Below are 15,479 nucleotides of genomic sequence, written 5' to 3' on the forward strand. Positions count from 1 at the left end.
TTGAAATAAATTGTCCCTCTGTTGAAAAGATGCTGCATTATATTCACAGGATATCAACTAAGTGACTTAAATATTAAGAAGAAAACTTACTTAGAAATAGAATAAGCTTTTGCTATTTTTGTCTTAAAATTTTAGAAGCCTTTCATGGAAAAGGGTCTTCCTTTATGGCTGAAATATTGAAAATCTTATCTGTACCACAGCTGCTCAATAATGATGAATCCTCAAGGCACCAAAAAACAAACTGAGTTCAAAACAACATTCAATTTAATGTTGGGATATAATGGTAATTGTGGCTAAGCGAAATGAATTTGTTTAAATTCTTAAAGAGACATAAGAGAATTTTTTTTGTCTTACTATAGTAAGGTTATTGCATATCACTTGTTTGTATTTAATTATTTAGTAAAATGTGAACTAGAGTTAAAAAGCTCCTGCAGGGTATTTAATATCTTAAGGTACATAACTCAAGAGTAGCATTTGTTTTTCCTTAGTAATTTTTAAAACTTAAAATTTTAACTCAGTTTCTTTAATCACTTTCTTCCAAGTGAGACTTTGAAAGAAGCCCTAAGTAACAGGTTGTTGACTTTCATTGTTGACAATTTTGGATTATACATAAAATCAGTTCTGAAACAGAACACATAAACTAGCTTAATAGGTGAATAGCATGCCCTTTCAGAATTAGCCAGAGAAATATAGTATTGCTGTATACAAATCATAAAGCATCCAGGGTAAGAATTCTTTAAATTTGTTACATTTTAAATAGTTTTAAATAAACATCTATTTTATTTAGTTATGTAAGTAATTGTTTTCTTTCTCTAAAGAAAGCTTTATAAAAATATGCCAGAGAATAATAAGAGACTTGAACAAAGCAAGAAAGCCACTAGGGGCTGAAGTTCATTTAAATCTCTCAGCTGTTGGGAAATCAGTTTTAAGAAGCCAGTACTTAGATATCAAAACAACCAAACCAAGGCTAAACGCCTTAAATGTATACAACTACAGTGAATATGAAATCAAATTTTACCAAAATTATCCATTAAAAATTACTGATGATTCAGAAATACACTGAATTTAGATCTAAGTCAGAAGAAATATATTGTATAAAATAAGCAACAAACAAGTTGTTTTTTTCATGTTTAATGTGAAAATGATGATCTCATGAAGTTTACATACCACAGTATTACACATTACTTAATATCAATTTTGACAGCTATAGTCTCATCATCTAAGAATTACATTACAATTGGTGGCACGATATATGCTTTTCAAAACTACTGTAAAACAGAACATGAATACAAATGCATATTGCCAAGGAGCTGGTGACCACACTGAAATGACTTAATGGCAAACTTCACATGTCAGCAAGATAAAAAGAAATTGCTAAATCTTTTTTCTCCAGTATTAAAATAATGAGTCTTAGATGATAAAAGTAGTAAGATCCAAGATACATTAAATAAAAATATTTACAAAAAGTTCAATAACATTTTAGACCAAACAGAAAACAAAATGGCAAAATTAAAGAAATCATTCGTATCCTAAATTTCATTTTTTTCTGTTGAGCCTGTTACAAGCATTTCACAGACTTTTTAAAATAATACAGTAACTTTTAATAAACTCCTAGTTAAAATGAGGGTGAGGTAACATTTAATTAAAGCAACAAGTTATCCCCCTTATATAAAGATATCTTCTTGTTAATTTCAGAGATATTTCATACCATTCAACAAGAAAGAAATATGAACAGTTATCTCAAGAAAATGCTGCCTCATCTGAAATTTGACGTTCAATGTAGTTTATCTAAGATATTTTATCTTTGACCACTATAAGAAAAGACATTTTGTTAAATTATACCAATCCTTAGGCAGATGCCTTAAAAGAAAGGACTTTTAAAAAAATGAATAATTAATTCTGAAATTAGCAAGTTCATATCCTTTTACATATCATGGGAATATTTACTGGCAAATTTTATTAATTTTTATAAGATCCTACTTTTAACTTAAAGTAACAAGCAACTGTCACTGATACTGAAAGTTATCTAGTGATAAGAAATTGCACATTAAGTCAGAAAATAAATCATGAACCTCTAATTCTAATTACACACAGATAATGAAAACAAATGGTTTGTTCCCAGAAACCATGTGTTAAAGCTGATTTTGGACAATGAAAATGTATTTCTGAATCTACATATTGCAGATTCTTTACTGCTAAGCCACCAGGGAAGCCCTCTATATATTGCAAATATAAGCAAAATGACTAGAGCTATTTCTGGGCTTTTTATTTTTAAAGATGTAAACATTATTTTAACATGTCTCTATTCGTAAGATACATTTTCCATCTAAGTGTGAAATAGAATAATGAAAAGATTAAACACTCTTAAAATATTTCAATCAACCATTCCAAAGCTCAGTGTTTTTCCATTGCAGAGGAGGTACCCACAAAATTCCAGCTGCCTGTCTGAGAGAGGCATTCTGGTCTGTGCCGTAAGTCATACACATACCTGCTGTGTTTATGCTAACACTGCCCCAGTAATACAAGGAGAAATGCTCCATCTGGATTTGAAATGCTACCTATTTACCTATCTTTTAAAATGCAATAAAGCCAACTAGATTTTGTTTAAACATATAAATCATTTCATCTGAGGGCAGGATCTCGTTTTACCAATAGCGTGCGCTGATCAAGGAGAGTGCTGCATTCACAGGCTTTTAGCTTTTCACAGAAGCTTAGCCAAAATAAGACAACATAAAAATACCACTAATAAACAACACAACATCTTTACGAATTTAAATACTTAATATGACAGTTAGCTTTAGGTAAGAATATATTATTCGCAAGCTTTATTCTCTATGACTGGACACAATTTGCTATTCCTAAAATGGTAACATTAGAATTATTTTTCAGGATTCCTGTGGAGCTGTGCTCATTTTACATCCGTTAGGACTGCTGTCATCACTACTATGTCCAAACCCAGAGGATGAACTGGAAAAGAAGAGAGGGGGGAAAATAATAAAAAGAGGAAATTGGTTTTCACAACACACTCAAAGCCTGAGTAACAGAGGAGAACTTTAATTATCTCCAGTCACAAAGAGAGACAGGAAATTTGGACTTTTAATTAGCCATTTGGAGTGCAGTTGGATATTTTTTTAGCTAGATAATTTAAACGCGAATAATTCAAGTCTGACTAAATGAAAGTCACATAATCAGAATGCAGATAATTGAATTTCTACTGCATTCATTAATTCAGTGTGGAGGTGTGTGTGAAGAGTACTATGATGAGCTGTCACAGCTCAATAAAATCTCAGTCAATTAATTTTTTCATTATCTTAGTATTACATCAACAAAAAGTGGAGTGTGTGTATACGTCTATACACACGCATACGTGTACGATGTGTTATATAAATACGTATATGTTAAATCAAAATGCAAGGAAATACCTTTCTGAATCATAATCTATATCGTTTTCTTTTTTTCCTTCTTCTTCTTCTTCAGGGAAACGTCTGTTCATCAAGGCAAACTTGTGAATTGCTTCTTCTACAGAGTACTTGGTCTGCCCAGACACACATGCCTCGATGTCTTCTGAATTCAGATGACTTTGCAGGAAGAGGTGAAGGCTGCTATCTGAAAGCAGAAGTGCATTCTGCAGAACCCTGTGTAAAAGAAAAAAGAAGACACGATCAGTGCGCAGGGAGGGACAATTATAGGGTGGGAGAGAGGAAAACATTAGAAATATGCCACTGAAGTGATTTCTCTACTATGGCAAACTTGGCATCAATTACAGACTCTCCCTATTAAAAGGATGAAAGCATATGTTAACTTTTATTCGATTATTTGGAAATTTAGGTGAGTAAAAACATGAAGCTAATAGTTAAGAACATCTGTTAAAAGAATAACTTCAAGGACATTTCTTCAATTTAACCATCTGTTATGACCATGTGGATTAATTATGGAAATATTTTGCTTAGATAGTCAGAGAAATTTATTCTGCCTTTAAAAAATTTACTGCCAACCAGCATGTCAGTTCTGTGATCTTTATTGGTTAGGCTGTCATGAAACATCAAAACTTTCAACGACTATTAAAAACTATATTAAAAAGTCAATACATTTCTCAGCATGTCTTACATTTTCAAACTTTACAAAGATGCTTATATACAGGTTCACAAGGGCTCAATTGAGAGGGAGTGTTTTTTGAATACTTAAGATTGACTAGAAATTTCTCCAAAATTTTCAGCAGTGTATGTATTTTAAAATGAGTCACTAAATAAAATTGCTCCCAGCCAGTTTTACCATATATGTAATTAAAGTATGATAAGTCTGTAATAAGTGCATACTAGCCTTCCCACATTCCAAGATCAAAGTTTACAAAGGGAGAACAGATTTCAGCTAGTACATCATGGAGAATGAAACTACATGGAGAATGAAAAAGTGCCCTGTAGCAAAAGGTACACATGCTCAAATTCATCTTATCAGTTAATGTGTCTTTTCTGAAATGCATATCAAAGAACACCCTTATGTTTAAATAAAAACTGGTTTTCTCTTTTTAGCAACGATTTTGACATATGATAATTTAGTCTCTGTTAATAGGTCAACAATGATATAACACAAGACACTAAGACCGGATGTTGGGGACAAGCCTGAAACATTGAAACTCAAGTGTGATTCTGTTCAACACAGATTTTTCATATGGAGATCTATGAGAAATAGAGTATTTCAGACCAACAAAACTTACCTTATATTCTGCATTCTTACATGCAGAAAACAAGTTAATTAGAAAAGTAAACAAGTTAATTAGAAAAGTAAATCTCTTTTGATCATTCATATCAATTTACTTAAAAACCAAGTCCACTGGAATATTTCCTTCTCTTTCAAATAAGACAGTTATTTCTTAAAGAAGGCAAGCATCGAAAAATACACAGTATCAAAACCAAAATCTGGCTGTCCTCTTTGCTTCAGATAGGTTTACAAATGGTTTTTGAGCAAACATTCTTTACTGACCTACTAAAATGAAAAGTAAAACCTTGGTGCGTTTTTAAAAGGCAAAGCCTCAAGCAAAATAGCTAAATATTTCCACTCTTCCATGTCCTCTGCCCTGAGTTCCCTCAGTAAATGACCATATCACATGATAAAGATTAATTTACCAAGTACAAGGAGTAAAGTAGTAAATCCTTTTTACTACTCTTTGAGATTTATTTTCTACATTTATAAATGTTTACCACTCTTGTTTTAAATGCTTCAAATCAAGAGAAGATTTATATAGCAACGACCCATTAATATTAACTTGCAGTCGCTGTGAAGTTTGAACTGAGTGTTTCCTGTGTCCTTTTGTCAGCGGTTTCCTGCCCGCATGTTAAAAGTAACTGTTCATGGGATTATACTTACTGCTTTGTTTCTGTTGGAAATGTGTTTTATTTTCTTTATAAAATAATGGGTAATCTTTAAAATTGATTTTGGATGCTTCGAGGCATTACACCACAAAAGTAATGAGCACTAATGCCAATGATATTGGACACAAATTCATTTTAGCTTTATTTCATGTCTAAAGCAATTCTATTGAGCCTTGAACTGGTCACACGCTGTTATTAACTTGCTAGTAACCTAACACATGGGTACAGCAAACAAAAGTGATCAGAGTCCAGGTTGATCAGGACCTCGAGGCTACTGTCTTTTTTCTTGAACTATAATTCAATTTCCAATTTTACTGTACATTAGACTCATTATTTCCCAGTCTTGTCTTTTCTGCTTAATACTGCCATCTGGAGGACACACAGGTGAACAGTCAGAGGGAGCCTGGCACCCCTAGGTCACAATTCTGAAAGGGGAGAAGGATGTGGCTGGGAGCATCTGAAGAACCACACAGGCTCTTGAGTGCAAAAACATCTGCCCAGTTTAGGTTTTGTGAATTTCCTCTGTCTGGTTGGCTAAATTTATGCCACCATACTCCATGGATAATTTTTAAATAAGCAAAAATAATTTTTAAATTGTATTTATGATTTTTATTTTCAGTCAAGTGTTTCATTCCAAAATTAAAAATATACAATGTTCACAGAATTTTCCCATCTGGTTCAGTAAGCAAAATTAGTTCATTTTAAGTAATATCCGGTTTACTATATATCAGAGTATTGTGACTGCCATCATAATACTAAATCCTATTTTTACCCTAGTCATACTTGCACCACATTTTCCACAAACAAATTTAATAGCAGAAAATCAACTTCAAACTTAAAATAAACTTCAAACTTAAAGGAATACTTTGTAAAACAGTCAGTAAAATGTCACCTTTATAAGTCTCCATAAAAATAAATGTATATAATTTTCAAGCCCTTATAAAAGGAGCAAAAAAATAGCCTCTAGAATTTTAAAGGAATTTTAAGCACAAGCTATTTATAACATGAGTCAAAAGTTATTCCTTTCTCCATTAATAACTTTAAACAAAGCAAAACCTGTTTTTCCTTGAATTAAACACATTTGAAAATCTGGTTTTCCTCAACATGAGTTTATTAGGTGCATTCTATATTGCTTCAGCTGAGAATATATATAGCTGTGCAAGCCATGTAACCCTAACTAAGGATGCCCTGAGTCTACAGAACCCAATATAATGATATACATACACATCTGTATAGCGGGTGGAAGTTCACCAGTTTGATGTAGGGGAAAAAATTAATTCAGCCTGTTTACCGCTTACCATGAGAAAAAAATAAAACCTACAAATCTTCATTGAAGACATTCATGATCTGTGCTGTGGTGCCCTCTATTGAACATAAAGACTTATAAAAATTGTGCGTGTGTGTGTGTATGTGTGTGTGCGTGTATAGGACTAGCTGTAGTGTTTCCATGATATCCTTTCATAAAAATTTTTTATATAAATTCATTAAAATTTTAAGACATACAGAACTGTTATATGAAAGTCTACCTTGTAAGGTATGTGTAGTTATATTAATGGGATGAATTCAGTAAAGAAGAAAAGTTGGCGCCCACTTGTGATAGCAAAGTGCAAAAAAATAGTAGAAATGCCAGTTTCATAGCTGGAGACTTACCAACAGAGCTTATAATTTAGTCTATAACTTCTTTGTTCATGACTATTCGTAAAAGTGACTTACAATTTAAAATTAGCCAGGGAGGAAATCCCAAAGGGAGATCATACCCAAGACAGAGAAAAAATGAATATATTTGAAAAATTTCACAATCATACCAACTAATTTAGCTAGCATTTAAGAGTTCCAATTATAAAGCTGCCAGTTCCTGGGATTAATATAGTGCCTCCACCTTGCTTATAATTTCCTTATCTATAAAACTGAGATGAAACTTGACTCCTAATATTGTCAGAGGTATTGAGATAAAACATGTAAAAAGCTAAACATAGCCAGTCTTCAATAAAATGGTATGCTGCTGCTGCTAAGTCACGTCAGTCGTGTCTGACTCTGTGACCCCATAGACGGCAGCCCACCAGGCTCCCCCGTCCCTGGGATTCTCCAGGCAAGAACACTGGAGTGGGTTGCCATTTCCTTCTCCAATGCATGAAAGTGAAAAGTGAAAGTGAAGTCGCTCAGTCGTGTCCGACTCTTCACGACCCCATGGACCTCAGCCCACCAGGCTCCGCCGTCCATGGGATTTTCCAGGCAAGAGTATTGGAGTGGTTGCCATTGCCTTCTCCAATAAAATGGTATAAATTCCTCTTATTTGGTATCTCAGCAAAGGAACAACTTTCTAGTTTCTCTATGAAGACTGCCAGGCTACATACGTTGCTATCAAATATGTATTACTTCACAGATAACCTTAAAATGGAAAAAATACATATTTATATTATAGACACATACCTATGCACAGAAACAGCAGTATTTTTGTTTCAAAGAGGTTGAATATATACAACACTCTTGGTTTATAACTTCAAAATTTATATAAAAACCAAGTTTTTTAAGAATTCAAAAAGAAACATGTTTATTCGGGGCATTTATTGGGAAGCCCCCTAATTTCATTCCCATTCATCATCACCAGTTTAAAAACCAAGTCTTAAAAATACATGCTAAAAAGGAAATTCCCTGGCGGTTCCGTGGTTGGGACTCTGTGCTTCCACTGCAGGGAGTGCAGGTTCAACCCCTGGTCAGGGAACTAGGATCCTGCATGCTGTGTGGTGCAGCCAACAATAATTAAAAATATATGCTAAAAATCTACTATACACAGGCATATTTCGTACTTTAATATTGTGGTGTGTTTTTCTTAAATTCCAAAAGTGCTCTACAAACAAGGAACAGGCTACCGACAGTGGCCTCATTTAACGGATAACCAACGGGCCTCAGAGGATGTCAAGGTGGGGTCAGGACACAGATGGCTGAGATGCACGTTGCATCGTTTCCCAAAGTGGGCGTAGGCTGGGGGGACAGAGGGGTCCACTAGAGGCAAAGACATGCAAGGCTGCTATTTCTACACACACTGGACAAACAACAGGACTATGTACGAGATTTGCGGGGCACAGAAAAGACGGTGGGGAGGGTGGCAGGGGCCACAGCATTTAGGGCACTTAGGTGAGGACTGAATCCAATGGTGTGGTATCAGACTCCTTGTTTCCTTCAGGAGCAGACCACATAGAAGCACCAGCTTTCATTTTTCATGTGAAATTCATCTCTTGGAGACTAATGTTCAGAGACCATAATGGGACAAATAACATCACAATGGTGTCTGCTCCGTGATTTGACTTCTGGATGACATCAAGATTCAACTTTAATGAATCAAGACATCCCTGATAAGTATGCAGTTGCCTCCCCGCTAGAATGGAAGCTTCAAGAGGACAGGGATATGTGTCCGTCTTGTGCAGTCCTATATCCTCAGTACCCAGCCTGGTCAAAAGCAGTCACTTCATATATTGGCCCACTGAGTCCTTTCCCAACCCTCCTCTGAATGACACAACTACCCATGAGGTCGTGATGTGTGTATTACATTATTGCACTTTCCAGCAAACCAAGGCTCACAGGAATGAATGACTTTTCTGAGGTTACAGAGCCAGAAAACAACCAGGAGCCAAGATTCACAGACCTGGAACACAATCCCTCGAGCTCCTGACCCAGGACACTTTCCATTATGACCTCTGCATAAAATTCAACCAGCAAACTGCCAAACAATACAGCATGCAAGAATAACCTACAGTAAGTGAGCACAACCCCTCAACAGCCTAGTGACTCTCACACCGGCATGAATTTGGTTGCCCAATTGTGCAAGGCAAGGTCATGTTCAAAACAATGAAGTAATTCCTGATCAAAAAAAACACATGCCTTGTGCTTAACAAGCCACATAAGCAAAGAGACACATGGTGTCCTTTGATCTCAAATAAGGACACTTCTCTCCAGAAAACACACAGCTCCCCAGATGCTTATGGAGACTGCAGGATACAACTAGCCCTGTCCGGGACTCGCTGGCGATGGCCAGTCTGCAGCGGCCCCCAGCAGCATCTGGAGTGACAGGCCACTCTGCAAACTTGTCTGTGGGGATCAGGTCTTTAGGGAGAGGCCATCAACCACCTGGGTCTCATATAGACAATTAAAATTGGAGCTATCCCCAAAGGGAAAGGGCAGGAAAAACTTGAGCAGGTCTTTGTTCTGTCATGCCTATGAAACTCCAAAGAACACCACTGTGAGGATTTCTGAGGACTTGGCTCGGTTAGATTCTTCTGTTCTCCTGTCATTTTTATTCCTCTGTTTTCTTTTTCTTTTTCCAGCCCTCCCTCAATTTATAACCTTGGCTGTTTCTCTGTCTCCATGACCCCTTCAAAGGAAAAGCACGATACCAATCTAATGGAAATAAATATTAATATTCATGTGGATACTTAATACCCAAGCCTTTGATGAGTGAGCCATAGAGAGAGAGACAGCCAGAGGGCAGTATATTATTTCAGGCTAGCTCAAAGGTGCCGAGTAGGAAACTCAAAAGCTGGCTTCCGATTCTGAAGCTAGTAGAAACAGTTCAGGAGACTGGGCCCTACCACTAACTAGTAGTCATAGAACTCAGCCTATTCCCTTATCTATAAATAGGAAGATAGAAAAATTAGCTCAAAGCTATTTCATGTCTAAGTGCATTAAAATAATGGCTGATACTTGGATATCACACATTATATTTCAGTCTGTTGTGAGTGCTTTACATTTCTTAACTGATTTGATCCTCTTGACAGCCTTATGAAGTAGATACTATTATTACCCCATTTTACAGGTGGGCAAACACAAGCACCGAGGAGGTAAAAGGCTTGCCTAAATTCCCAGCTAATAAGTAGCAGAAGCAGGATTTGAACCCAGGCAGTCTGGCCTCAGAGTCTGTGTGCAGATCAGAGTGTTGTCCCATAGGATGGATATTCCAGTATTACAGAGTGGAAAAAAAGGGGGGATGGTAATTATAGCAGTATGAACTCAAGTCACTTTCACTGCAGTACCGACCATTACCGAGTGCTCCAGAGTTAAAAACCCACTGTGTGCATGTGTGTTAAGACAATCAGTTGTGTCCACCTCTTTGCAACGCCATGGACTGTACCCACCAGGCTTTTCTGTCCGTGGGCTTCTCCAGGCAAAAATACTGGAGTGGGTAGCCATTCCCTGCTCCAGCAGGTCTTCCCGACACAGGAATTAAACCCATGTCTCTTACATCTCCTGCATGGGAAGGCAGATTCTTTATCACTAGCACCACCTGGGAAGCCCTAATAACCCACTAAGACTATTCAAACACCAATAAATACTCCCTTATAAACATTCCCTCCAAAGAGTAGCAACAAGTTATTCACTTAGAGGAGCTCAGAGCAGTGTTAGCAGGCCACTGTAGAGCTGATGTTGGTATGTCGATCCTAAACGTTGTAAATAAAGAGAATTTCTAAGAAGTGCCTTTTAATAAGGTACATTTGTTTCCCGGAAAATTTTACTCTTGTCAACTAAACTCCCAAGCAATTTGGCTCTGCTTTATAGCTTAAGGGAGTATATATTTATTATCTGATTCAATTAGTTCATTGTTTTCTTTCTGGAAGGTTTGGTCCTGAATATGCACTGTGTGAGGTGAGCCACGAGATGGCGCTCTAATATAAGAAATCAATGGGCACAGCATACAGAGCACAAATGGATTTACAGTTCTGAGGATTAGTATTGGCTTCTATTGGCCAATACCTGAAAGGTACTGTAGAGGATTGAATTGTGTCTCCTTGAGAGAGATGTTCTTCTTAAATCCCAGTAACCTATGATCATGACCTTATTTGGAAATAAGGTTTTAGCAGGTGTAATTAAATTAAGAATCTCAAGACAGATGATCCTGGATTTAGGGTGGGCTCTAAATCCAATGATTGATGTTCTTTTGAGAGAAAGAAAAGGAAATCTGAGACACAGAGAGAAGAAAGACATGTGAGGATGGAGGCAGGGATTAAACTAGCTTCCCTGGTGGTTCAGAATCTGCCTAGATTCTGCCTATAATGCAGGAGATCCAGGGTCAATCCCTAGGTTGAGAAGATACCCTGGAGAAGGGAATGGCAATTCACTTCAGTATTCTTGCCTGGAGAATCCCTTGGACAGAGAAGACTGGTGGGCTAAAGTCCATGGGATCGCAAAGAGTCAGACACGACTGAATGACTAACAATATAGGAAACGAATTACTGAGCATCCCTCCAAAGCAGATTATCAGCATTTTAGAAACAGGAACATCCTCTCCAGCTTGACCACAGGACCCTCAATTCTTACGGAGCACTGTGCTCACATCTCCCATCTCACCAGAGTGTCTGCACACTTACTTTCTGAGGAAATCTTCCAAACCCTGACGGCGCTGATCTACATGCTGGCGATTGTTCATGTTGAAGAACAGGTTTTTAGATGGAAGTTCTGGCAGTTGTCTTATGAGAAAGAAAAAAAAATTTGTTTTAATCATCAAATCAAGGTGATTTAGTTACAGAAATCCCTCAAAATGAAAGCAAATCATGCATGATAATTATCACACAACTATTATATAATTATACACATATTTTATAGTTACATTATACAATAAGGGTATGAAAAAAATCAGTTAACTTAAAGAAAAAATATTTTTAAACATTTTTGAGGTCTTTCATGATCAATACTCATATAAATGAGTATAATTCAAGTGGTAAATTTTGAATCCAGAGGCAACAGCCAAAAAAATAAAGCTATATATTGCAATCGAGAAGAAAGCCTACAAAATCCTTTATATATATCAATACATGTCAATTTTTTAATTGATGTATATTGTTTACAATATTATGTTAGTTTCAGGAGTTTTCCACTGTTTTTCAGATTGTTATCCATGTTATTACAAGATATTGAATATAGTTCCCTGTGCTATTCAGTACATCATTGTTGCTTATTTTATATATAGCGCTGGGTCAAATTTTTAAATATTGAATACAATAATAAAGTCTTCTCAATGTACTCTTTAAATCACTTACACCAGTAATGCATTACTTTGGAGTCTCTGCCTCAGCCACACAAATTCTCTATACCTTCTTCTCACACAGGATGTTTTCATTGTAAAACACATGCTATTGGTCTGTTTAAAGAAAACAAAAAAACATAAGCCTCACTTGAGGTAAACATGCTTTTCTTGTATCTATAACACTCTATACGCCCCAATATTCATTTAAAGTAGGATTTTAAAAATAAAAAATAGATTTGCATTTATGCCAGACTCAAATCTTGCATATAACACACCAACATAGCATCCATGAAAACAGCTGGGGTGACATTAATGAGCAGTGATGTCCTGGGGCAAGGCATGAACCTGACTTTCCCTGAGTCCTGACATAGCTTCCTGCTCATCTATAGCACTCCTTTCAGAGACAAATCCTAAACATTCGACAAAATCCTGAAGCATAAATGATCAGCAAAAGCTCAGGGTCATCCACTGCATTTAACCCCAGTCATCCATCCATGGAGAAGCCTTTGGGGATTAGCGACACTTCATGGTTCTCAACACGGCATTGCAGAAGGCCACGTCCTTGATACGGCCATCACCACAGACCATACAAATCACCTGGGATCCTGAAATCACCTTTAAACAAGAGATCAGCATTCCCCATCTCCACTAGGTATGCAAGAGAATGTGATCAAGGGAAAGAGGCATGTGGTGCACAGGACAAGTATGTGTGTGGAGGACCCAAAGTCCAGTACTGGCTCTGCCAAAAGGCAAGTGACTTGAACTCCAGTTCCTTGGATGGGAAAATGGGGATGAAATAGCACATTACTGTTTCCCAGGGTCATTGTCAGGATTGACAATATGCAATGGCAAATGTTCTTTCTTAATATTATTATTAGTTACTAGATATAACTGGTACTTTCTGCTACCTTAAAGCAGATTTAGGAAAAGCCACCCTCAGAGTCCCTACCTGAAGCAAAACCTCGATGCTTCTCCTGTGGGTTTTACCCAAAGCTGTTTCTCCTTTGTGTAAAACAAGGGATTGGTTTTGTAAGAAGATCTTTATTCTGCCTATTAATTTCAGCATTCTATTTCATACTCTTTATACTGCCAAATGAGAAACTTTTTTGCCCCAGGGATTGATATTACTTCAAAAACTGTTATCAATTTGCTTAATATGCACCCAAAGGCTGTTTTCTCTGGGAAGTGCCAGTGATAGCAGGATTAGTTCCTAACAGTCCCTGTTAGATATACGGCACAGTTCCTGGTATTCCTGAACTTTATAAAATTCAAAGAGTCTCAGGATGCAGAGAGGTTAAGAAACTTGTCCACAAAGTAGTTATTGGCCTAAATCTCACTGTGGACAATTCGGCAGCAAAATGCGCTAGGCGGAGTTTGTGGCACAATAATAACATTGTGTGTGTGGATTTCAGAGCGCACCAGGGCCTCCCTCTAACGTGACCCTTGGGGACTCAGTCGGCAGGCCATTTACATCAGGATCCGTGCCCTAGTGAGGCTGGGTGGGCATCCCCTCAGTGCTCTCTCCCCGGAGAGGACCAGGCCACTGCAGACCCTCCTGAGCCTCGGGCGGAGACGGGGTCCCGGGCAGCTCCCTTCATTTCTCTGCTCAGAACCACTGTGGATGGAATAACTGGAGACCCACGTGGTGCCTGCACCAGACAAAAGTCTATCTATAAGTCCTTCATTTGAAGGACAAGCTCAGGAGAGAACACATGAAGGGCTACTCACCTTGACCATCCATTAGTTTAAAATTCCAGGTAAATGCTATGACTTCAGAGTTGTCTGGTATTATTTTCCTTGAGGCTAATTTAAATGGGTTAAACACCAGCTCCTCTACCTGCAAAGCTCTATGGGTCTATGGGTGCAGTGTCTAAGCGAGGCTAACTAGAACTATCCAGGCTCCCCACCCATTCCTAATCATACAACAGGTGGAAGCCTCTTCAGGATCAGGTTACACTGAGATCACTAATTTATTAAGTTCCTCTAAATCTAGTTGCTGGTTTCTGCTATCTACCAAGCCAAGAACATGTATTTATTGTCAATTTATTAGCATCTCAGAGAAAGGCCAACCACTACCACCATAGAAAAATGCCGGAGCACCACCAAATAGAACTTGTGGAACCCATTATTTCTGGCTTTTAATGGACATTTCTGAACTCACAAGTTATTTATGTAGAAAAGAAGGATCTATACTTTCATCAACTCCCTGAGGATAATTAAATTTCATACCTACTATAAAGTCAATAAATATGTCAAAATTTGACCCACAAATTTTTTTAGAGGAAGTCAAAAGGCAACTAAAGAATTTCATTTCATTTTCAAACGCTCAGTGTTATATACTCGTGTTATAATTTTCCACACAGAATGCACATCTAGTGTGACCTTATGAGTAAACCCAAAACAAAATCAAAATGCAAGGCATACCCTGATAATGGCCTTCAACACCATCATCAAAATAAAGCATTCTGAGTTTTTACTTTATTTTCAAAGCTGAGGAAGTTTGAAAGAAAAAGGGAAGAAAGGAGAAAAAAGAGTTTGGTGGCATTGAGGTACCCAACATAACAATTTAGCTATTAATAACGAGAAGAGTAAAGAGTGGCTAAATTTTATCTCACTTGTATAATATTACACAGTCACAGATAAAATCTGAGACCATTTCTATGCTCTCAAGAGAAGTCTGGACTAAATCAGACAAAAGAAGGGATTATCTTCATGATCAAGGGCCAATAAACTATATACACTTGTGGGCCAAATCCAGACGCCACTTGTCTTCACAAATAAATTTTTATTGGAAGACAATTATACTCATTCATTTATGTATTGTTTATGGCTGCTTTCAGTGATTCTGAGAGTCTGTATGGCCCACAAAGCCAAAGATTTTTACTACCGGGCCCTTTACAGAAAAAGATAGCTGACCCTTATCCAAGATGATTATAGGAGGCCACACAACACACAATACTCCTCAAAAGATTATGATACAGTATTATTTCCAAATAAAATAAGTCATTTCTAGTTAATTACTTCTCTTAATTACTCAGCATTGAGACCAAGGCAAAAATAATTGCACATATTCATTTCCCACTTTTCTGTTCTAC

At 37.0% G+C, this 15,479-nt stretch overlaps 1 protein-coding gene across 4 annotated transcripts in view; it reads right to left on the reverse strand.

The window, feature by feature from the left end:
* Positions 1–1,115: 1,115 nt before the first annotated feature.
* SNX10 (sorting nexin 10) overlaps positions 1,116–15,479 on the reverse strand; it is a 66,704-nt gene continuing 52,340 nt past the window's right edge. For all 4 annotated transcript variants that reach the window (XM_065939711.1, XM_065939715.1, XM_065939713.1 and 1 more), the window contains 4 exons: positions 12,398–12,498; positions 11,729–11,827; positions 3,423–3,635; positions 1,116–2,967 (listed from right to left, as the gene is read on the reverse strand). In XM_065939711.1, coding sequence (XP_065795783.1) covers positions 2,886–2,967; positions 3,423–3,635; positions 11,729–11,827; positions 12,398–12,498 — 495 coding nt within the window. In that variant the 3' untranslated portion in view covers positions 1,116–2,885. The remainder of the gene's footprint in view (positions 2,968–3,422; positions 3,636–11,728; positions 11,828–12,397; positions 12,499–15,479) is intronic.

Source organism: Muntiacus reevesi, chromosome 6 (genome assembly GCF_963930625.1).
Source record: "Muntiacus reevesi chromosome 6, mMunRee1.1, whole genome shotgun sequence".
Lineage (NCBI taxonomy): Eukaryota > Metazoa > Chordata > Mammalia > Artiodactyla > Cervidae > Muntiacus > Muntiacus reevesi.